The sequence below is a fragment of the Balaenoptera physalus genome (genome assembly GCF_965194825.1).
Source record: "Balaenoptera physalus genome assembly, chromosome: 12".
NCBI lineage: Eukaryota > Metazoa > Chordata > Mammalia > Artiodactyla > Balaenopteridae > Balaenoptera > Balaenoptera physalus.
This window is the reverse complement of record NC_138897.1, coordinates 48,460,084-48,485,415: the sequence shown is the minus strand read 5'-3', so window position 1 is coordinate 48,485,415 and position 25,332 is coordinate 48,460,084. Positions and strand designations below refer to the sequence as shown.

The following is a 25,332-nucleotide window of genomic DNA, read 5'->3' as shown; positions in this document are numbered from 1 at the left end:
TTTTCTCTGTGTTCCTGATTAATTTTGCCATTGGTTTTCCTTTTTTTTTATTATTCTTTTTTTATTGATCAACATGTAGTTCTGCATATCTTTGGAATTATATATATTTCATTATTTAACAATTTTGTAATTAGTTTTCTGTTTTTTTCCTTTGTATTTATTTTACTTTTATTTTTCTAAATTCTGAAGTCATATATTTCAATAACTATGAATCCATCTTCTTTTCTGATATTATAAAAGCTATTGATTTTCCTTCAAATAATAATTTAGCTTTTTTTCACTCGTGAAGATAATTTTAATAAGATTTAATGATACAGTTCTAAATGTTTTCTAATTTCTTGAATTTGTGCAATGTTTGACACCATCCCCTTTTACTTTGTTTACCCTAATTAGACAGTAGTATTTTTGTTTTAAAAAGTCAGTCACCATCTTGTTAAGTATTACCATCATTATCTCCATGCTGATCTTCTATTAGATATTCATCATACTTTCTCATGTTATACTCTATGCTTTTAAATATTTTATTTATATTTTCCTTCTCCTTGTGTACCTGTGATGCATTCCATGCAAATTCTTCCAAGTTTACAGATATTACTTTTCTCTTCCTTAGTCTAACAAACCATTTAACCAACCACTGGGCTATTAATTTTGAATAATATATTTTTAATTTCTAGGAAGTCTTTTTTATTTCCACTTTTGCTTTCTTTTAAAAATAGTCTCTTAGTCCTTGTTTTTATTTTCAAACTTCTCTTTTTATTTCTTGAAACACAGTAAACATACTCATTTTATAATCTCATGTTCAATATCTGAAAACTTTTGTTTTTTCAGTATCAGGGAGAGTCATCAGAAGCAAGCTATGACAGACCAAACTGTTGTTCACTACCCTCCCCCTTGGATTAAAGATAGTTTCTTGTCACATTCATTTGTGATTCAGACATGGTACTTATTTTGACTAAAGGATGTGAGTAACAGTGAGAGTATGCCAGTTTTGAGCTAACATCTTGAGGGGCATCCTATCTTTTTACTCACTATGTTGTACTCTCCTCACTTGCCACATGAAAACCATGGCCCTCGGAGCTGCTAGCCAGTGAGGATGAGAGAAACATGAAGCTCACCTGAACCCAACACACAGTCTTGAGTCAAGCCCATTAGATCTGCAGCCTGAAGAAATCCTCCCTAGCCAACACACAGACTCATGAGTGGAAAAAAAAAATGATTATTGTTTTAAGCAACTGAGTTCCAAAGTGACTTGTTACAAAGAATTGTTGTAGTAATAGCTGATTAATTCACATGACAAAACAATGTCAAAAAAACCAAAATCAGAATATTTAACATTCTATTAATTACTCAGATCTTCCTCCATAGCAGAGGCACTCTTGTGAGCATTTATATGGGACACAATTATCTTCACATCCCATCCTTTCTGAAAGGTTAATCCCCAAAACTCTCTCATAGACTTCCTTTCACCGGTCTTACATTCATGTTCTTTCTAAGTCCCTGACCACTATGCAATCCCTTTTGCCACTTCCCATCTATACCTCAGGTTATTTCTTCTTCAAGGTGATTTTGCCTCCACCTTTTCCATACTGAGATTGTAATACAGTAGCTCCCCAAATTATATCAACATACCATTCAAATCTTTTCATAAACCAGGGCTGTGATTGTTTTTCTCTCCCATTAGATGGTCATAAGGAAGTACGTGGAGCCATAAATGTAAGTTAAGGAAAAGACAGGGAATTTATAGAAGCAGGAACAATGGGAGTACCAGGGGAATCTGAGTCATTAGTTTATTTGTGCCTTCAGATGCTGCTTGGGTATAATATAGTATATGTATTCTTATTTTATAAGGAAACATTGCTAGGCACATCCAATTTTATAATTTATAGGTTCATACAGCACCCAATTCATGATGAAAAACTTATTTCTGGTTATCTTTTTTGGTAGGGAAAAGAAGAGGCATTTACTCGATTATTAGTTGCATATCGAGTGCCAAGGGCTGTCATTTGGGAAAGGGGTGCAGTGACCAAGCAGAAAGGAAAGTGGTCAGAGGTACAATACCTCAGCCTTACTCTTCTCCGTCATCTCCCATGGTTTCTTGCCCCTGATTTCCATTGGCTGAACCCAGAAGGAGGACAGAGTGCAAAAGATATCTTTTATGCAGTCTATTATACATCAGCCTCATGGGCCACAAAACAAAAGTTACAAGCATGGGTGAGGTGGTTAGGGGGATGGATGGATCTGGAGGAGGAACCACAAGACACCTAGAAAGAAGTAAATTTCCATAAATTTACCCCCCCCAAATTATCAAAACTTTTACACACATTGTACTTAATGGTAAGGCTGTTATGGAAATTAGAAGTTTTTCCTGTCACATATGCTAGAGACTTCGAGAATCTAAACAGACTGTAAAAATATATAAATTTATAGTTTGTAAACAAATTCAAAATATTTAGAGATTATATCCTAAATATATCGATATAATTGCAGCACATTCCTGAAAGCACATAAACTTTTCAGTAATATGTTACAAACAGAAGGCACTTAAGAAATACACAGTCATAATAAAGCTAAATTTCATTGCATACGTTAGCTACTTAAATAAAATAAAGCAGATGAACATAAATTTCAGTTTTTTAAGTAGATCATTACTAATACTGAATAAAAGGCAACTCAAACAATAAATTATAAGCAACGGCAAGGATGTACGTCTTCGTTCAAAATGCATTTATTAGGCTCCTAGAATGTGCAGGCACGTATCTCAATTTAATTTTATTTTGGTAAATCCTTAAGTAGAACTCCATATAGATCCCAAACTATAATATCTAAGCACTCTTATAAAGGGTATATGAGATTACATATAAATTGATTGGCAAAAAGTTAAAGAAAATCAGCCCTCAACACTGACTTTCATTTTCTTGGGGTGGGGGTTAATTTATGTTTATTTTTATTTTTCTATAATTTTTTATTGGAGTACAGTTGATTTACAATGTTGTGTTAGTTTCAGGTATACAGCAAAGTGAATCAGTTATACATATACATATATCTATTCTTTTTTGGATTCTTTTCCCATATAGGCCATTACAGGGTATTGAGTAGAGTTCCCCGTGCTATTAGTTATCTGTTTTATATATAGTAGTGTATATGTCAATCCCAATCTTCCAATTTATCCCTTCCCTACCCCCGACTTTTCTACTACTATTGGCAAGGAAGGGCCACTCAAACAATTAGGAAAATGGCAGATGGCTCTCTGTGGATGTGAATATGAATCCACTCAACAATCTACTGGGATCCCGATAACTATTCTGACCCTACTGCAGCCTCAGCTGCCTCTAAAACATCAATATATATGTATGTATGTACACACTTATAAATTATATACCTATGCTATTACATTAGTAGCATATGCACATCACAAATCCTATTCAAAAACCTTATGAATCAGAGCAAACTCACTCCAAGCCCGAATGAATTATTTATTGTTATAAACAGCTGTTGACACCAAATATTTTATAAAATACATTACTTTAAATGTGGGTAGAAAAAGGTCTACTGTTACCTGAGTTTTGCATAATTTTTATATAGTTAGCTCTTTAGTAAAGGGTGGCAGAGAGCATAGACAAAGGTTGGATTAAATTTAGTCCCAGCCTAGGCTCTGAGCCCATTTCTTGCTTCTTGAGCTCTGAGCACGAGAAGGGAGTGAACAAACGGAGAGTTTAAGCTGTGAGCTTCATATTACTTTAAAAGGTGGAAATAGGCATTAAGTCTACATTTGATTTTTTTTATTAAAAGAGCATAATTGAGGAACCATCTCATCTTTTCTTGCAGCTCCCTGAAATGTGTACACTATACTTGGGAGACTACAGCTTTAGAAGATTTATAACATTATGATAAAGGTATGTGTACGGGTGGAGTCTGACATAATTTGAATTAATGGCTATTGTCCCAGAATAATAATTAATAGCATTCTTTTTTCTCTCAAAGGTGTCTTGGCTTAAATCATGTGTTATATGGAAACCCTAATATAACCCATTTCTAAAGCATGTGAATCCTGAATTAAAATTATTACCCTATGATAACATAAAAACCTTCCAGCCTCAGGTAGGATCAGGTAGTCTGGAACGCTTGATGAACACGGTATTTGGAAATGAAAAATCCAATACCTTTAGACTGTTTAATACTTGACCACAGGTCCCTCATTCTGTAATCTAAAAGACAGAGTTTCCTTTTTAAACATGTGTTACCTGCATGACTCTTGGAAACATCCTGTTTCTTTGCCTGCTAGAAGTTCCCAAAGCAAATTTACTATTGAATTCTCAAAAGAAGATGCAAATAAGTTCCTAAAATATCACTTAGAATTCTCTCATTTTCCGAGATTTAAAGATGTGGCTGATGCCACCAACTGGCAATCACTTTAAATTTCTAAATTTCTAGTAACTGAAATATTGTAGTCATTATGGGAAATATGTACCAAATGTTTGCATGACCCTTGGGTACCACAAGTTCAATGGCATTTCCAACAAACACCAAATGACAGCAGGTCCAGGTTTGCTCAGTGCAGCCCCAATTTATGTCTGTAAACTCAGCATTATTATTAATAGTATCTTTCAAAAACGCACTGGTTTGCATGCAGAATAATATGGTCACTCTAAACAGAGGTAATTTTTTAATTCAGAGGTTCAATTAATCATCCACGCCTCTCCAACAAAGTAAATGGCAATATGAAAAATCCTTATTATTACCTTTCTGCACAGCTAACGGGATTTCTTGACGTTTCCAGACTGACCAAGAATCAATTTGCACGCTAATCCTTTTCTTTCTTGATTTTTGTTGTTTTAAAGCTTCTTCAGCTTCTGCACGATCAGTTTCTAGACTTTTAATGAGTTGGATGGCCTCTGATAGCAATGTTTCCATTTCCTGCTTTAATTCTGGACACTTTTCATCTTAAAAGAGAAATATGTATTCACATTGGTTAATGAATCAGCCAATAAGCTGGATGGTGGGAACAGGGGTACTAGCTGTGTTGCCATCTTTTTAGTATTTATATATTTACTATGAGAATTGTAGAAAAGTGAATTAGCCTTGTAAAGACAGTTTTATTATAATACAATCATAACATTAATTATAACCTATAAAGACAGATTTTGAAATAAATATTTTATCAAATAATTAGAATAGCTAAGTCTCAACCAGTATCTTCACGCACATTTTTTTCTGAGGGAAAAACACATGTTCTATTCATAAGCTGTATTATAGAGCTTTATTTTGAAATTATGCTTGTGTTTCCTCCCATTCTATGAGAAAAGCAAACCATAATGCTTTATCTAATATTTATCTAATATTTATCAGATAAATACTGAAAATCCTCACAGTTTCCTAGAAACAAGACACTTTATGTTCTTTACCTTATCAGATAACAACATCCCTAGTTAGCCTTGCCAGAAATTCATTGTCATTTCCAAATTGTATTTAGTCAGTTGTAATACAAATGAACTCCCTTATGAGAGATATTTGTGATTCTTGGTTCACAGCTCTGGAATGATATGGTTTAATGTTAACAAAATGATTAACATGGGTATTCATTCATCTATTTATACAAGAAATGGGTAGAGAGCCTGTTATGTCCTACGCAGTATGCTCTCTCCCTGGAGGTAGATCAGTAAGAAAGACGGATATGAGTCCCATTCTGGTGAGATTTATACTTGTGAACATTGGCTTTTGCCAAAATGTGACATGACAAGAAGACATAAACAAACACAAAGTGTCAAGAAAGGCAAAGCCTCCAAAGAGCTGGGGCTGGAGGTAAAACAGTGAAACTGGATCAAGAAGAAAGGTGGCTGACAGATCTTTATTTTGGTTTGTTTTACTTTTGGACAATAAAGACATTAATTTTCCATTGGAAAATGGAAAGTTTTGTGTATAACTTAAGGTGTCTCCAATTCATTCTATTTAATATCTCTCCGAATTTTTTTCCAGAATACCATCTCAATTAGTTTTACTGTTTCATATGGAGTGAGCAACCACCTGCATTTTTTATTAGCATAAACACTTAAATACCACAAATCTTCCTCATCCTGATACTGTCTTGTGTTTTAGAGTCAAATATACATGTTTATAATAAACATAATTGTAGTTTATTTAACTGTTATTGTGACCATTAATAGATTGATATTTTCTCCTAGAATTTGTCATTTGAAAAATTAAGAATAAATCAGGTTTTCATTTTCATTATAAATGAAAAATAGTAAAAACAGAGTCTCACTATGAATGACAGCATTAAATAACAAAATATTCGTGCTTCTAAAAAGTCCTAAGTTTACTGGTTATCCTTCTCTAAAGGAAGGTGTTCAACAAATTTTTGTGGCAAAGGTAGGAGGAAGTGTTTAATGTCAAGGATATAGTCAAATATGTTGAAGTAATTTTAACACAAATTTTATACCAGTATATAAATTATTATACATTTACATTTGGAAATTTTGACAAGAATATTAGTCTTAATTTATATATATAGAAGAGCTGTGATGTCCAATATGGTAGCCATGAACCAACATAACTAATTTACATTTAAATGTAAGTTAAACTTAAAAATCAAATTTTTCAGTCTCACTAGCCATATTTTAAGTGCTCAACTGCTGTATGTGGCTAGTAGCTACCCTATTGGACAGTGAGACATAGAACACTTCTATTATCACAGAAAGTCCTACTGGACAGCACTGAATTACAGTTAGATTCTTGAGAAGTGGGCAGGGATAATTATATACTCAGGACCTAGAGCAGTATATGGTATAGTACAGTAATGAATAAATATTTGTTGAATAAATGTTTAATCAAACAATACAGAGGCTCTTTCCTCTATCAGTCAATCATAAGGATTACAAAACTCTTATACATGATTCTTATGAAAATGAGAAATGTATAAATGAAAAGCCAATGAGCTTTTAAATATAATTATACTTTTCTAGTATGAGGTACAACTTTACCTCTCAATTCTTCTGGTATGACCTGTTTCACTGGTGTAGCAACACTCTGATCTTCTTTCAGCTCTTTTGTGAAAGAAGTTCTGCTCCTTTATAACGGGAAAGAAGCAATCAATTAATAAAAGAAGGCTGTACTTAAAGTTAGTAAAACAAATTTTAGGTGATTTTTTTTTTTTTTTAATTTAAACTTTGGATTTATTTATTTATTTATTTATTTATGTCTGTGTTGGGTCTTCGTTTCTATGCGAGGGCTTTCTCTAGTTGCGGCAAGTGGGGGCCACTCCTCATCGCGGTGCACGGGCCTCTCACTATCGCGGCCTCTCTTGTTGCGGAGCACAGGCTCCAGACGCGCAGGCTCAGCAGTTGTGGCTCACGGGCCCAGTTGCTCCGCGGCATGTGGGATCCTCCCAGACCAGGGCTCGAACCCGTGTCCCCTGCATTGGCAGGCAGACTCTCAACCACTGCGCCACCAGGGAAGCCCCTAGGTGATGTTCTAATATTGAATTTTAAATGTGTGATGAAACTTACTATACATATTAATGGTACTATATAAGAGATGTACATAGCAAAATTCTAATAGGAAATGGGTTTTATACTTCATGGTAAATTAAGAGAAATTTAAAATTTGTTACAAATGACCTGAAATTTTTTGAGGGGATAGTAAAGCAGTACTGTTTTTAATGATATCACTCTTTTCTAGAGAGTGTTGCTATCAAAAAAAAAAGAGTTTACTGAAAATAATTTGAGAGTTATTTCTCTAATTTCAGTTTAGCAGTTTCTGGGGAGACAATATAAAATGCAAGGAGTAAAAATACTATTTCATATTTGATGTTAAGGTTTTAGAAAAATGTCCAAATTAAAATATTATATTTTTTCTAAAGAATCTTTCTAGCTAAAGTTCTATATATTCAATAATGAAATATTTCTCATTATCAGTATGCTTCTGGTCCAATTCTTGAATCCTAGACTAGTTTTCACTGTACTGAAGAAGAAGTAAGTTTCAGGAAGTTTCATTTTATCCATGTTGTAGCATGTATCAGAACCTCCTTACTTTTTATGGTTGAATAATATTCCACTGTACACATATACCACTCTTCATTTATCTATGAGTCCACTGAAGGATTTCAGGTTGTTTCTACCTTTTGGCTGTTATAAATACTAATGATACAAATATTTGTATACAAGTTTTTTTTTTTTTGTAAATGGGCCAAGAGATGGGCTTTTATTATTTTATTTTAATTTATTTATTTATTTATTTATTTTTGGCTGTGTTGGGTCTTCGTTTCTGTGCTAGGGCTTTCTCTAGTTGCGGCAAGCGGGGGCCACTCTTCATCGCGGTGCGTGGGCCTCTCACTGTCGAGGCCTCTCTCGTTGCGGAGCACAGGCTCCAGACGCGCAGGCTCAGTAGTTGTGGCTCACGGGCCTAGCTGCTCCGCGGCATGTGGGATCTTTCCAGACCAGGGCTCGAACCCATGTCCCCTGCATTGGCAGGCAGATTCTCAACCACTGCGCCACCAGGGAAGCCCCAAGTTTATTTTTTGCACACCTGTTTTAAAATCTTTTGTGTATATACATCAAAGTGAAATTGCTGGGTCATATGGTAATTCTAGGTTTAACTTTTTGAGGAACCACCAAACTGTTTTTCATAGTGGCTGAACCATTTTACATTCCCACCAGCACTGCACGAGAGTGCCAATGTCCAACAGAAGTGGCAAGATATGGGCATCCTTGTCTTATTCCTGATCTTAGGTTGGAAACTTTCTGTCTGCACCATTAAGTGTAATGTCAGTCAAGAGTTTCTCATAAATGTCCTTTACCATGTTTTAGAAATTCCCTTCCCATTCTAGTTTTTGAGTGTTTTCATTATGAAAAGGTGTTGGATTTTGCCACATGCTTTCCACATCAATTGAGATGTTCACATGAGTTCTCCCCACCTCCTTTTATTACTGTGATACATTACATTGATTGGCTTTTGTATTCTGAACCACTCTCACATTCCTGGGATAAATCTTACTTGGTCATGATATATAATTTTATTAATATGTTGCTGGATTCATGTTGCTGATATTTTGTTAAGAATTTTTGCATCTATATTCAAAGTGATTGGTCTACATTTCCTTTTCTTGTGATGTCTTTATCTGGCTTTGGTATCAGGGTACTGCTGACCTCACAGAATGGGTTACAAAGTTTTTCCTTCTCTTTTATTTTTTGAAAGAGTTTGAGAAGCATTGGTATTGATTCTTCTTTCAACGTTTAGTAGAATTCACCAGTGAAGCCATCTGGTCCTGGGCTTTTCTTTGGTTGGGCGATTTTACTGACTCAATCTCTTTACTCATTACAGACCTGTTCAGATTTTCTACTTCTTCCTGAGTCAGCTTTGATAGTTTGTTTCTAAAGAATGTGTTTATTTCATCTTGGCTATCTAATATGTTGTTCATAGTATTATCAACTGTTCATTGTATTATCTTATAATCTTTATTTATGCAAGATCTATAGTAATGTCCCCAATTTTTTAATGAATTTTTTAATTCAAGTGTTCTCTTTTTTTGTCAGTCTAAAGGTCTGTTAATTTGTTTGATCTTCTCAAAGAAACAATTTTTGTTTTCATTTATACTATTTATTGTTTTCTTTTTACTCCGTAGTTCACTTATCTGTGTTCTAGTCTTTATTATTTCCTTTCTTTTGCTAGTTTTAGCACACTCATTCTTTTCTAGTTCTGTAAGCTAGAGTTAGGTTACTGGATTTGGAATCTTCTTTTTAATGTAATCATTTATGGCTATACATTCCCCTCTGAGGACTTCTTTTACTTCATCTCATAAGTTTTGGTACCATGTGTTTTCATTTTCATTCATCTCAAATTATTTTCTAATATCTTCTGTGATTACAAATTGACTCACTGGGTTTTTTAGAGCATGCTGTCTAATTTATACACATATCTGAATTTTCCATGTTTCCTCCTATTATTGATTTCTAGTTTCATTGAATTGGGTCAGAGAAGGTACTTTGTATGAATTTAATCTTTTTAAATTTTTGAGATTTTTAAATGTGGCTTAATAATGTTCAATCTATCCTGAATAATGTTCAATGTGAATGTGAAAAAAATGTGATTTCTACTGTTGCTGCGTGGAGAGTACTACACAAGTCAGTTAGGCCTAGATGGTTTTAGTGCTGTGCAAGTCTAATTCCTTATTGATCTTTTTGGTTCTTTTATCCATTATTGAAAGTGGGGGTACTGAATTCTCAAACTTATTATAGAACTGTCTACTTCTTTCACTTCTGTCAGTTTACTGCATGCTTTTGAGGTTTTTAGGTATGTATAGGTTTATAATTTTTATATCTTCTTGATGGTGTGACCCTTTTATCAAGATATCATGTATTCTTTGTCTCTTGAATATGTTTCGACTTAAAGTCTATTTTGTGTTATATTAGTATAGCCACTCAACCTCTCTTCTGGTTACCATTTTCCTGGAATATATTTTTCATCCTTTCATTTTCAACCTACTTGTGTCTTTGGACATCAAATGAGTCTCTTATAAACAACATGTAGTTGGAGAATGTATTCTTATCCATTCTACCACTCTCTACCTTTTGATAGGAGAGTTTAATCCATTTTCATGAAAAGTAATTACTGATAAGAAAGGACTTACTTCTGGCATTCTACTATTTGTTTTCTATATTATCTTTTTATTCTTTAATTTCTCCATAACTGCCTTCTTCTGTGGTTAGTTGATTTTATTGTTTTAGTTTCCTTCTTATTGGATTTCTGTGTTTTTTATTTATTTGTTTTATTACAGTTTTTCTTAGTGGTTCCTTGGAGATTAGATGTTACAATTAACAACTTCACAAAAAATAAGTTTGAATTAAAATCAACGTATTTTCAATAGTATTAAAAATTCTGTTCCTTTACAGATCTGCTTCTTCCCTTTATGTTGTCATTTTCACAAATTAGACATTTATACATTGTGTACCCGTTAATATAGATTTACAATTATTGTTTTATCTATTTAATTTTAATTAGATAGAAAAATAAAATAGATACATAATAAAAATGCAATTATACTAATTTTTGTATTTATCTTTTTAAAATTTATTTATTTATTTATTTTTGCTGTGTTGGGTCTCCGTTTCTGTGCGAGGGTTTTCTCCAGTTCCGGAGAGCGGGGGCCACTCTTCATCACGGTGTGCGCGCCTCTCACTATCACAGCCTCTCCCATTGAGGAGCACAGGCTCCAGGTGCGCAGGCTTAGTGGTTGTGGCTCACGGGCCTCTCCGCTCCACAGCATGTGGGATCTTCCCAGCCCAGGGCTCGAACCCATGTCCCCTGCATTGGCAGGCAGACTCTTAACCACTGCACCACCAGGGAAGCCTGTATTTATCTTTATAGCTACTTTTACTTTTGGTGTTCTTTCATATGGCTGCAAGTTACTGTCTAGTGTCCTTTCACTTCTGCCTGAAGGGACTACCTATAGGATTTCTGATAGGACAGGTCTGATAATGTGTGGAGCCCCTCAGTTTTTCTTTATCTGGGAATATATTAATTTCTCCTTTATTTTTGAAGGACACTTTTGCAGGATTCAGAGTTTTTGTCTGACAAGTTGTTTTCTTCCAGCATTTTACATATGTCAATCCACTGCCTTCTGTCCTCCATAATTTCTGATGAGAAAATGACTTAAAATTTTATTGAAAATCCCTTGTACATGATGAGCAACTTCTCTCTTGCTGCTGTCAAGATACTACCTTCGTCCCAGGCTTTCAACAATTTTACTATGATATGTCTTAGCGTGGATCTCTGAGTTTAACCTGCTTGGAGTTCACTGAATTTAGTGGAAGTACAGATTGATTTCTTCCATCAAACTTGGGGAGCTTTTAACCAATGTTTCTTTAAATATTCTTTCATGCCCTTTTTCTCTCCCCTGTCACTCTTGGACTCCCATTATGCATATATTTGTATTCTTGATGGTGTCCCTTGGTCTACCAAGCTCTGTTCATTTTTCGTCATTGTTTTGTCTTTCTGTTTCTCAGCCTGAATAATCTCAATTGATCTATATTCAAATTCAGTGATTCTCTCTTCTGCCTGCTCAAATCTGTTGATGAACATCTCTAATTTTTCGTTTCAGTTATTGTATCTTTTAGCTCCAGAATGTCTTATTTGATTCTTTCTCATAATTTCTATTTCTTTATTGATATTCTATATTTATTGAGACATTACTCTCCTGGTTTTGTTGGGTTTTTTTGTCCATAGTTTATTTTATCTCTTTGAGGATACTTAAGACAGTTGACTTAAAGTCTTTGTCCAATAAGCACAATGTCTAGGCTTCCTCAGAGCCAGTTTCCTTCATTTCTTTTTTCCCCTTGTTAATGGGGCAAATTTTCTTTTATTCTTTCCCTGCCTCATAATTTCTGTAAAAATCTGGAAATTTTGAGTATTTTAATGTGATATGGATATAAAATTACCCTCCCTCTACTGGGTTTATTTTTGCTGTTTGTGGTGGGTTTTTATTTGCTTAGTGATTCTTCTAAACACTTATTGTAATATCTGTATTCTTTTTCATTTGTGGCCATTGAAGTGTTTCATTAGCTTACTGGTGAACTTGAGTTTTGTCCAAGTTACCTTAAATACCTGCGGCCCAAAAAAAAAAGGAAAAAAGGAAAAATATACACTCCCAATCTTAGCAGACTGGCTCCGACTTGGAGTACTCCTTTAATGTTTATCCAGGCTGTTTACAACTCTGCCTCTACCTTCAATTCTTACCTGTGCAGATACTAAAGGCTAGCCAGAGGTAAAAGACTAAGTTTTCTTGGTCCTTCCTGAGCATATGTCCAACACTGTTCACATGTGTGCACTTTAAGATTCTGTAGTATAAATGAGAGCATTGAAAAACCCTATTCCCCCATGTATCTCTTTTCCCAAATTCTTTATTCCCAGGCATTTTCATCTTTTTAATGCTTGTTCTGACTAATCCACAGCCTCAGACATTGGTGGCAAACTTATGACTTTAAATACTTTCAGCAAACACTGCCTGGAAGTGGTTCCAGCTCTGTGATTGCTCTTAGTCAGGAAAAAACAAAGACAATCCTTTGTGCTGGTCCTTCAGGGAGTCATCAGACTTAGCAAAACACTGAACCATAATTCTTTAAGAATAAGGTCCATACTGTTCCTTCTGGCACTAGCAATCTGCACCACAAGTCAGGCTATTTGCTTCATGGCCACCACTGATCTGAGGGCTGGAGGATGGCAAGTGGGCAATTTAGCCACAGTCCTTCCTTCATGCAATGCAGTACCTCTTTCTTCCTTAACTTTTTCCCTTGTTGTTTTAAGTTTTGGACTAGATTCCGCATTTCTGCAGAAGTTGATTCTCATCAAGTTTTGCCAACTTTACAGTTGTTTTTGTGGTAGGACACAACCCTGGAAATCCCTATTCTGCCATTTCCAGAGACATCCTAATTCTTATATTTTTAAAAATAAATTTTAATATCTAGTATAAAAATTCTGCTTTCAATTTCCCTTTTCTTTTCAAATAAACTCATCTACAGCAGATTAATCATCAAAATTTGAACATAAGGTTCATAAGGTTCTTACCATTCTTCCAAAGACGTTTCAAACTGTCAAAATAAAAGATCTCAATAAAAAATCAAATTTTTAACATCTTAAAAACAATAGCACAGCAGGTTCTTATTAGTTATCCATTTTATACATATTAGTGTATATATATCAGTCCCAATCTCCCAATTCATCATACCACCACCTCCCACCTAATAAGAACCTGCTGTATAAAAAAATAAATAAAATAAAATTCAAAAAAAGACAATAGTAAATTTAACTCATGCCTAAACTCACTGACAAAATTACAAATACTCTACTTCACATTCCCCATTATATTTCTGTCAACTTATACTCTGTTGTTTCCACAACAGCTATATATTTATCCTAGCTAGTCCTTTTATTATTACTCACACCTAATTGTTCTCATCTTTTACCTGTTTCTAAATTTTACCTTTACATCAAGGGTCACTTCAAATGCCATTTATTCCTAAAAGACTTTCCACACAATCGTAAGTGCATGATATTTAATATATTACCAAAAAGTGGAAAATACATAATTACATGTAAGTTCACAAATATTTAGTTTTTCAGAGTAATATCCCTCTTCTGGACTATAAACTCCTTGGTAGGAGTCATGTTCTACAGATATATTCTAACACTACCTTGGGCTCTAAGGGGCACAAATTAACAAAAACACAAGGAATATACAGTCAGAATGTTGTGCGTTTCATAGACAATCTCTAATTCAAGAATTTAAATTGAAGATACATAATTACTTTTCCCCAATTCCTGTATTATACCAAAATTTCTGGGAAAAAATATATAGGTATGTCAATAAAATCATTGGAACATATATTTGAGAAGAATTCCCCGAAACAGAGTAATCAGATGAGACTGATAATGAAAAGAGAGCAAAAAAAAGTATAACTCAAAAGAGACAAGTGGAAACCATTTCAGGGGAGGTAAAAGTTCTGTGTGGAACTCACGAGAAATTCCCAGTATGTGAGAATAACCAGGTGATAGGCAAAGTACATAATTAAAGGGCTGCCTGTGATGAGATGGGCCAGTCCAGTCTTACTGCTTTCTATCCCAAGAATCCAGAATACATGGCTGAGAAGTTACCTTCTAGTCATTGCCATGAGAAGAATTCTCTAACCACATTGGAGATCTGCCTAAGAGGGAGAGGCTATCTAAGAACAGAAGTTATGGTTCTAGAGAGAAACAAAACAGGGCCTACATAACTAGCAGAATCTTACATAGACCCAAACAGGTGAGTGAGGAAAAATAAAAGCACATTTATCAATGAGGGAAAAGATTCTAAGGGGCTACAAACTCAAAAGTAAGCTTCTTAAGGCAAAAGAAAAGGCCCACAACTTCCTTGCCTAAGCATATTACCTCCTATTTACAAAGAGCTTGAGTAAAAATTTTATACACTGGATAAAACCCTCGATGTAAGCAGATCCTGACAGCTTCTAAAAAGCAAACAAATAATAACTGCAACAAAAAACAACAAAAACTTATGCTAGCAACCAGTAATCAGTCTGGTCCACTATTTATAGATACAAGGACAAAAAAGAATATCCAAATATTTGAGGAGAGATTATAGCATGAAAAATAAGAAAATTTATACTGAATGTAATAATAAATTCCAGGCATATATATCTTTTCTCCACAATACTAAAAAAGAGAAAAATGAAATTTAGCATGAGTGTCATCCAAATATAAAATAGGCTAAAGTAAGTAATCATTTTATTACCCATATATATGAGAGTTTAGTTTATTATAAAATTTCCATTTCAAATTAAAATGGAGATGGACAATCAATTAATAATATTAGGATAATTCAAATAACTAAGAATAAAGTATCACATCTGCCTCATGCAATAAAAAAAATAAACTTCAGATGGTTAAAGAAACTTAATGTAAAAAAAAGTATTAGAAATAATTAAAAATCTTAATAATCTTAATATGAGGAAGAATTTTTTAAACATTACAAAAATCCCAGAATTTGTCAGATAACAGATTGGTCTACACACTAATATCTCTATGAAAAAGCTACCATAAATAAGTTAAAAGAATTGTACAAGCAGAATAACAATTTACAACTAACACAAAAGAGATATCTATCAATATTTCTATAAATATGTAAGAAATAACAACACAAGAAAAAAATTGGGAAAACTACATGAACAGCAATTAACAGAAAATTAATGCAAATGGGCAGAAAGGATAAGATGTTCTACTTATATGTGACAATTGATCTATCCATATATTTATCTGTATCTATATACACAGTTATATACTCACAGATATACATTAAATGAATACTATATATACAAATATGTTACAAAACCAGTATTTTAGCATGAAAATTTTGTCAATTTGCCCATTTTCCCCATTACCTCCTACTCAGTTCTCTCTTCTAAACAGATTTTGGTATTTGCTATACTGCCGGAATTTTCTTGGGCCAATAGTATGAGACTCAAAGGAATCTTAAAAAAAACCCTGGAGAGACTAAATTCACCTGCATAATAAAAAACCGATGAATGTAATTGTTTGAAATCCCAATGGGTGTTTGCATGTAACATGACAAGCTTATTCTAAAATTTATATGTACCAAGAATAGTCAAAGTTTAAAAAAGGAAAAAAAGAGGGAACTACCATATCAAGTATCAAAACATATTATAAAGCATGTAAATTAGTAAAATGAGGTATTATCATAGAGAGATAAAATTAACCAGTGGAACAAAGAAGCCAGAAATAAATATACTCATATATAAAAACTTGATATATGATTGATGTGATATAGCTGATTTCTAAGAAACGACTGGATTTTGCAATAAAATTGATGTTGATAAAAATAATTTTCCATATTTTTACAAATGAAAATACCTACCTATTCCATTCTCTCACACACAAAATAAATTCACATTGTTAAACAATTAAATCTCAAGTAAAAAACTTCAAAATTTTAAAATAAAGGAAAAATTTTGTATGAAATAGTGAAAAGATTTCTTAAACAAGTTCCAAAACACTTAAAATAAAGGGAAAATGATAAATTTAAGTACATTAAAATTAAGAATTTTTTTTTAAAAAAAGATAACATAAAAAGACAAGTCAAATGAGAGAATATGTTTAAAACCTACACAACAAACTAAAGATAATCATTCATTCCTACAAGTCAACAAGAAATTACAAATAAACCAGAAAGAAAATGGCAAATGATAAACAGGCAGAGAAGAGAATGAACATTTGATGAATATATTAATAGATGTTAAACTAATTAATAATTGGGAAAAATGACATCACTTGATTATGGAAACTCAAAGAGTCCTACACAGTGCAGATACCTGTAATCAGGCTAATTTATGTGATACTAGTTCTAAGAATTCATTTGAAGCTAAAGTATCACAAGAAAGGAAATTGGTTAAGAGACATTTTAATGTACTGTGACATAATTGTCCCAAATTTTAAAGTGAATAATGCTTAACTGAGTAATGCTTAATTAATATTCTGTTTGATCCTCTTTATAGCACATTTTCTATGACATAGAAAATGATGTATTTTATAATGATAAAAACATGCTACCTAAATTTTTAGAAATAGAGTTATATTTGGTACGGAGAAATATTTTAAGATGAAAAACTTACCCTCGCAACTTTTTTTTAAAGATTTTTTTTTTATATAGTCCATTTTTTGAAGTCTTTATTGAATTTGTTACAATATTGCTTCTGTTCTATGTTTTGGTTTTTTGGCCATGAAGCATGTGGGATCTTAGCTCACCGACCAGGGATCGAACCCACACTCCCTGCATTGGAAGGGAGTCTTAACCACTGGATCACAGGGAAGTCCTGACCCTCACAACATTTTTGTAGAGGTAAGTGATAAAGCAATAAAGAAAAATTATTTTAATCGGTTTTTGATCTGATGGTAGAAGGCAAAATTTACTAGGTACCTAGTAATCAAATTATCAGGATACTTAAATGGTTCACATAGGGAAGGCCTACAATACCAGAGGAAAATTTGAGTTTTCCATGTATAGCTTCCTATCTGAAATATTTAGACAAGTCTTAGAAATCTCTCAAAGTCACTTTAAATTATTTTTAATACAATTTCTGTAATTATTAAGCTTAGAATATTACTTATTACGATAAATATCTGAGATATTTAGAAATATTGATTACGACTTATAATCAATTTTATCCAACTAACCACAAAATCCTATGCATTTCCTATTTCTGTCTCTTTAAAAGACCAAAGAGAAACAAAAGGGGGGGACTAAAAATGTCAAATTGGACATACTTTAAATATGTATGATATTAAGAATCATCAAATTATGGTTGAAATAAAATACTTTATTTACTTATAGCTCTAAAACACACTGCCTACAAACTCCTGCTTGATACATGTAACATTCTAACTGACCCTGATTTTTTAACTCCATAATTTTATTGGAAATTATTACCAAATATTTTGAATATTTAAATGCTATTTAAGTTCTTGAGACAAAGAAAGTATTCATAAAACCTAAATATTTTCTACTCAAAAAAATTAACTTCATGTTGGGAATCTCCCTTTTACTGTAAAATATTTGTAGATGTGAGTACTAACGCTGAATACTATCCCCACAACTGTGACCTACTTTCATCTGAAAAAAATACTCATTAACTTTGAACTCACAGTCAATAGGGGGTTTCCTATAACTACCCTATTCAAAAGTCCAAATCATCTTGAAAGCATAGGCAATATTTATCAAACAACATGCCAAAATTTTTTTTAAACTTAAGAACAAGTACATCCTTCCCATGCATTTAAAAGCATGTGCAAAACCTGACATAATTTTTAAAAAATCATTCCTGAATCCATTCATTCAGAAGTATTTAATGCCTATAATGTGCCAGGTTTTAGTAGGTACTATGGTTAGTGGTGAATTATAAATAGACTTTAACTTCCCAGATCTTACAATCACATAGGACAGAGATATAAAGAAACAAATAAAATACACTGTGCTAATTTGGTCAGTAAAATGTCATATGAGATTCAAGGGAAGACAGCTATCCAAAGCTTTGGAGGGCAAAGGTAGTTTGTGGGAAGAAATGAGGGTTAAACAGAGATAAGAGAAGATGCATGGGTTAAGGTCCAGGGTTAAGAGAGTTAATCAAAGCTAAAACAGAGTATATGAAGGGACATGAAGCTTAAGAATAAATATTATTTTATAAATGACTTTTATGTCATGCCAAGGAATATGAAATAACCACTGTGACATGAGACATTCAGAGGAGGGTTTTAGGCAGATTACTGGCAACAATATATTTAGAAAAGAGAAGGCATATGGCCTATTATATGGAAGAAGGAAGGGAGGAAGAAATGACTAAAGCAGAGGTACCAGTGAAGGGCTCTTACAGTAACACTGGCAAAAATGAGAATGGCCTGAATGAAACTCCTACAGTATGGATGGGAAGAACTGTCTGCATCTGAGACACATTCTAGAGGTGGAATCAAAACAAATTAGTAGGAGATTGGTTCAACATGGCAGAGTAGAAGAACGTGCGCTCACTCCCTCTTGCGAGAACACTGGAATCACAACTAACTGCTGAACAATCATTGACAGGAAGACACTGGAACTCACCAAAAAGATACCCCACATCCAAAGACAAAGGAGAAGCCACAATGAGACAGTATGAGGAGCACAATCACAATAAAATCAAAGCCCATAACCATTGGGTGGGTGTCTCACAAACTGGAGAACAATTATACCACAAAAGTCCACCCACTGGAGTGAAGGTTCTGAGCCCCACATCAGGCTTCCCAACCTGGGGTCCGGCAACGGGAGGAGGAATTCCCAGAGAATCAGACTTTGAAGCCTAAAGGGATTTGATTGCAAGACTTTGACAGGACTGGGGAAACAGAGACTCCACTCTTGGAGGGCACACACAAAGTAGTGTGCACATCAGGACCCAGCAGAAGGAGCAGTGACCCCATAGGAGACTGAACCAGACCTACCTGCTAGTGTTGGAGGGTCTCCTGCAGAAGTGGGGGGCACCTGTGGCTCAGAGCAGGGACAAGTACACTGGCAGCAGAAGTTCTGGGAAGTACTGCTTGGCATGAGCCCTCCCAGAGTCCACCATTAGCCCCACCAAAGAGCCCGGTAGGCTCCAGTGCTGGGTTGCCTCAGGCCAAACAACCAGCAGGGAGGGAACTCAGCCCCACCCATCAGCAGACAAGCAGATTAAAGTTTTACTGAGCTCTGCCCAGAAGAGCAACACTCAGCTCTACCCACCACCAGTCGCTCCCATCAGGAAGCTTGCACAAGCCTCTTAGATAGCCTCATCCACCAGAGGGCAGACAGCAGAAGCAAGAAGAACTACAATCCTGCAGCCTGTGGAACAAAAGCCACATTCACAGAAAGACAGACAAAATGAAAAGGTAGAGGACTAAGTACCAGATGAAGGAACAAGATAAAACACCAACTAAATGAAGTGGAGATAGGCAGCCTTCCAGAAAAAGAATTCAGAATAATGATAGTGAAGATGATCCAGGGCCTCGGAAAAAGAATGGAGGCAAAGATCGAGAAGATGCAAGAAATGTTTAACAAAGACCTAGAAGAATTAAAGAACAAACAAACAGAGATGAACAATACAATAACTGAAATGAAAAATACACTAGAAGGAATCAATAGCAGAATAACTGAGGCAGAAGAACAGGTAAGTAACCTGGAAGACAAAATGGTGGAATTCACTGCCACAGAACACAATAAAGAAAAAAGAATGAAAAGAAATGAAGACAGCCTAAGAGACCTCTGGGACAACATTAAACACGCCAACATTCGCATTATAGGGGTCCCAGAAGGAGAAGAGAGAGAGAAAGGACCCAAGAAAACATTTGAAGAGACTATAGTTGAAAATTTCCCTAACATGGGAAAGGAAATAGCCACCCAAGTTCAGGAGCGCAGAGAGTCCCAGGCAGGATAAACCCAAGGAGAGACGTGCCAAGACACATAGTAATGAAATTGACAAAAATTAAAGACAAAGAAAAATTATTAAAAGCAGCAAGGGAAAAATGACAAATAACATACAAGGGAACTCCCAGAAGGTTAACAGCTGATTTCTCAGCAGAAAGTCTATTAGCCAGAAGGGAGTGGCATGATATATTTAAAGTGATGAAAGGGAAGAACCTACAACCAAGGTTACTCTACCCGACAGGAATCTCATTCAGATTTGACACAGAAATCAAAAGCTTTACAGACAAGCAAAAGCTAAGAGAATTCAGCACCACCAAACCAGCTCTACAACAAATGCTGAAGGAACTTCTCTAAGTGGGAAACACAAGAGAAGAAAAGGACCTACAAAAAACAAACCCCAAACAATTAAGAAATTGGTAATAGGAACATACATATCGATAATTACCTTAAATGGGAATGGATTAAATGCTCCAACCAAAAGACACAGGCTTGCTGAATGGATACAAAAACAAGACCCATATATATGCTGTCTACAAGACAGCCACTTCAAACCTAGGGACACATACAGACTGCAAAAGAGAGGATGGAAAAAGATATTCTCTGCAAATGGACATCAAAAGAAAGCTGAAGCAGCAATACTAGTATCAGATAAAATAGACTTTAAAATAAAGAATGGTACAGGAGACAAGGAAGGACACTACATAATGATGAAGGGATCAATCCAAGAAGAAGATGTGACAATTATAAATATATATGCACCCAACATAGGAGCACCTCAATACATAAGGCAACTGCTAACAGCTATAAAAGAGGAAATCGACAGTAACACAATAATAGTGGGGGATTTTAACACCTCACTTACACCAATGGACAGATCATCCAGACTTAAAATTAATAAGGAAACACAAGCTTTAAATGATACAATAGACCAGATAGATTTAATTGATATTTATAGGAAATTCCATCTGAAAACAGCAGATTACACTTTCTTCTCAAGTGCACATGGAACATTCTCCAGGATAGATCTCAATTAGGTCACAAATCAAGCCTCGGTAAATTGAAGAAACTGAAATCATATCAAGCATCTTTTCCAACAACAATGCTATGAGATTGGAAATAAATTACAAGGGGAAAAAAACGTAAAAAACACAAACACATGGAAGCTAAACAATACGTTGGTAAATAACCAAGAGATCACTGAAGAATTCAAAGAGGAAATCTAAAAATACCTAGACACAAATGACAATGAAAACACAACGACCCAAAACCTATGGGATGCAGCAAAAGCAGTTCTGAGAGTGAAGTTTATAGCAATACAATCCTACCTCAAGAGTCAAAAAAAAATCTCAAATAAACAATCTAACCTTACATTGAAAAGAACTAGAGAGAGAAGAACAAACAAAAGCCAAAGTTAGTAGAAGGAAAGAAATCATAAAGATCAGAGCAGAAATAAATTAAAGAAAAACAAAGAAAACAGTAGCAAAGATAAATAAAGTGAAAAGCTGGTTCTTTGGGAAGATAAACAAAATTGATAAACCATTAGCCAGACTCATCAAGAAAAAGAGGGAGAGGAATCAAATCAATAAAATTAGAAATGAAAAAGAAGTTCCAACGGACACCGCAGAAAAACACAGCATCATAAGAGACTACTACAAGCAACTCTATGCCAATAAAATGGACAACCTGGAAGAAATGGACACATTGTTAGAAAGGTATCACCTTCCAAGACTGAACCAGGAAGAACTAGAAAATATGAACAGACCAATCACAAGTAATGAAATTGAAACTGTAATTAAAAATCTTCCAACAAACAAAAGTCCAGGACCAGATGGCTTCACAGGTGAATTCTATCAAACATTTAGAGAAGAGCTAACACCCATCCTTCTCAAACTCTTCCAAAAAATTGCAGAGGAAGGAACACTCCCAATCTCATTCTACGAGGCCACCAACACTCTGAAACCAAAACCAGACAAAGATACTACAAAAAAAGAAAATTACAGACCAGTATCATTGATGAATATGGGGGCAAAAATCCTCAACAAAATACTAGCAAACAGAATCCAACAATACATTAAAAGGATCATACACCATGATCAAGTGGGATTTATCCCAGGGATGCAAGGATTTTTCAATATACACAAATCAACCAATGTGATACATCATATTAACAAATTGAAGGATAAAAACCATATGATCATCTCAATACATGCAGAAAAAGCTTTTGACAAAATTCAACACCCATGTATGATAAAAACTCTCCAGAAAGTGGGCATAGAGGGAACCTACCTCAACATAATAAAGGCCATATATGACAAACCCACAGCCAATATCATTCTCAATGGTGAAATACTGAAAGCATTTTCTCTAAGATCAGGAACAAGACAAGGATGTCCACTCTCACCACTATTATTCAACATAGTTTTGGAAGTCCTAGCCATGGCAATCAGAGAAGAAAAAGAAATAAAAGGAATACACATTGGAAAAGATGAAGTAAAAATGTCACTGTTTGCAGATGACATGATACTATACACAGAAAATCCTAAAGATGCCACCAGAAAACTACTAAAGCTAATCAATGAATTTGGTAAAGTTGCAGGATACAAAATTAATGCACAGAAATCTCTTGCAGTCCTATACACTAACAATGAAAAATCAGAAAGAGAAATTAAGGAAACAATCCCATTCACCATTGCAAAAAAAAGAATAAAATACGTAGGAATAAACCTACCTAAGGAGGTAAAAGACCTGTACTCAGAAAACTATAAAACACTGATGAAAGAAATCAAAGATGACACCAACAGATGGAGAGATACACCATGTTTTGGATTGGAAGAATCAATATTGTGAAACTGACTATACTATCCAAAGCAATCTACATATTCAGCTCAATCCCTATCAAATTATCCATGGCATTTTTTACAGAACTAGAACAAAAAAAAAATCTTAAAATTTGTATGGAGACACAAAAGACCCCGAACAGCCAAAGCAATGTTGAGGGAAAAAAATGGAGCTGGAGGAATCAGACTCCCAGATTTCAGACTATAATACAAAGTTACAGTAATCAAGACAATATGGTACTGGCACAAAAACAGAAATATAGATCAACAGAACAGAATAGAAAGCCCAGATATAAACCCATGCACCTATAGTCAACTAATCTATGACAAAGGAGGCAAGGATATACAGTGGAGAAAAGACAGCCTCTTCAATAAGTGCTGCTGGGAAAACTGGGCAGCTACATATAAAAGAATGAAATTAGAACACTCCCTAACACCATACACAAAAATAAACTCAAAATGGATTAAAGACCTAAATGTAAGATGGGACACTATAAAACTCTTAGGGGAAAACATAGGAAGAACACTCTTTGACATAAATCACAGCAAGATCTTTTTTGACCCATCTTCCTCTAGTAAAGACTAGAGTAATGGAAATAAAAACAAAGATAAACAAATGGGACCTAATGAAACCTAAAAGCTTTTGCACTGCAAAGGAAACCATAAACAAGACGAAAAGACAACCCTACGAATGGGAGAAAATATTCGCAAATGAATCAACGCACAAAGGATTAATCTCCAAAATATATAAACAGTTCATGCAGCTCAATATTTTTTTTCAAAAGCATATAATATTTACTCTTTATAGATCAACATGTTACATGTTCTTTTCTGTTTTTCTTTACAAACCTAAGAATGTTAACACCATTCTAAGCTTATTGGTATTACAAATACAGGCTTTGGGCTGAAGTTGGCCCATGGTTTGTAATTGGTTGATTCTTACTACAAAACATTCTCCATGCAGCTCAACATTAAAAAAACATACAACCAATCAAAAAATGGGCAGAAGACCTAAATAGACATTTCTCCAAAGAAGACATTCAGATGGCCAAGAGGCACATGAAAAGCTGCTCATAACTAATAAGAGCCGGTTGTATAAAAAATTAAATTAAATTAAAAAAACCCCAAAAATTAGTAATTGTATATAAAGGAAAAGTGAACAGTCATTATAATTAATCAACTTTCTGGCTTAGGTTACTGGGTGAATAATGTTCCTTTAATTGCACCTGGGAACACAGAAGAAAGAAATAACTAGTTTCATATGTTTTGAATTTGAGGTGATTCAAAGATATATATAAAAAGATGTTCAGTAGGCATTGGGTATACAGGTCTTATAAAAAAAGTGAAATCTGAGCTGGGAATCTCAAGTTGGTATAAGCATACAGTACATAAATAACATAAATTCAAATCGTATTACCCAAAGGGAGAGTAAAATGAGAAGAGGACATGTCTGGGGAGCACCAGTATTTCCAATATGGTCAGAGGAAAAATAATCTGCCATAAAGACTGGAAGGAATATCTACCAAAGTAGGAATAAAGCCTGTTAGAGTCAAGTTAGCAAAAGACACTAAAAAAAAATAGAAATGGGATTTTTCCAGAAGGAGAAAGTGGTCAACAGTTTCATTTTCAACACCACACAGAATAAAATTTTCCATTTTACTCAGTTTAATGTGGTGTATACGCACATGTGCCTGTATATTTCAGTGTCGTATTCAACAATGCATAATTTATTGCTGCATAGTAAGCCACTCTTAAACTTAGTGGCTATAAATATTCCCCGTTTTATTTGCTCATAATTTTGTGAGTTACCATGTAAGATGGGCTCAGCTGTGTGGTTTTCTTGGTCACTAATGTGACCTCAAACTAATGCAGTCATCTGGCAGCTTGACTAGGATAGATAGTTCAAAACAACTTCACTCACAAGTCTGATGTTTTGTGCTTGCTGTGGGTTGGGTCTGTCTCTCTACCTGGTCATTCATCCTCAAAGAGGTAAGATTAGGCTTCTTTACCTGGGGA

General features: G+C 34.4%; 1 protein-coding gene across 1 annotated transcript in view; it reads right to left on the bottom strand.

The window, feature by feature from the left end:
* Nucleotides 1-830: 830 nt before the first annotated feature.
* Nucleotides 831-25,332, bottom strand: part of CCDC178 (coiled-coil domain containing 178) — a gene marked incomplete at its 5' end in the record, with an annotated part of 45,054 nt that continues 20,552 nt past the window's right edge. Inside the window, 3 exons of the mRNA XM_082418783.1 lie at nucleotides 831-4,940; nucleotides 6,978-7,063; nucleotides 14,914-14,990. Of these exons, the coding sequence (XP_082274909.1) occupies nucleotides 4,681-4,940; nucleotides 6,978-7,063; nucleotides 14,914-14,990 (423 nt within the window). The 3' untranslated portion in view covers nucleotides 831-4,680. The remainder of the gene's footprint in view (nucleotides 4,941-6,977; nucleotides 7,064-14,913; nucleotides 14,991-25,332) is intronic.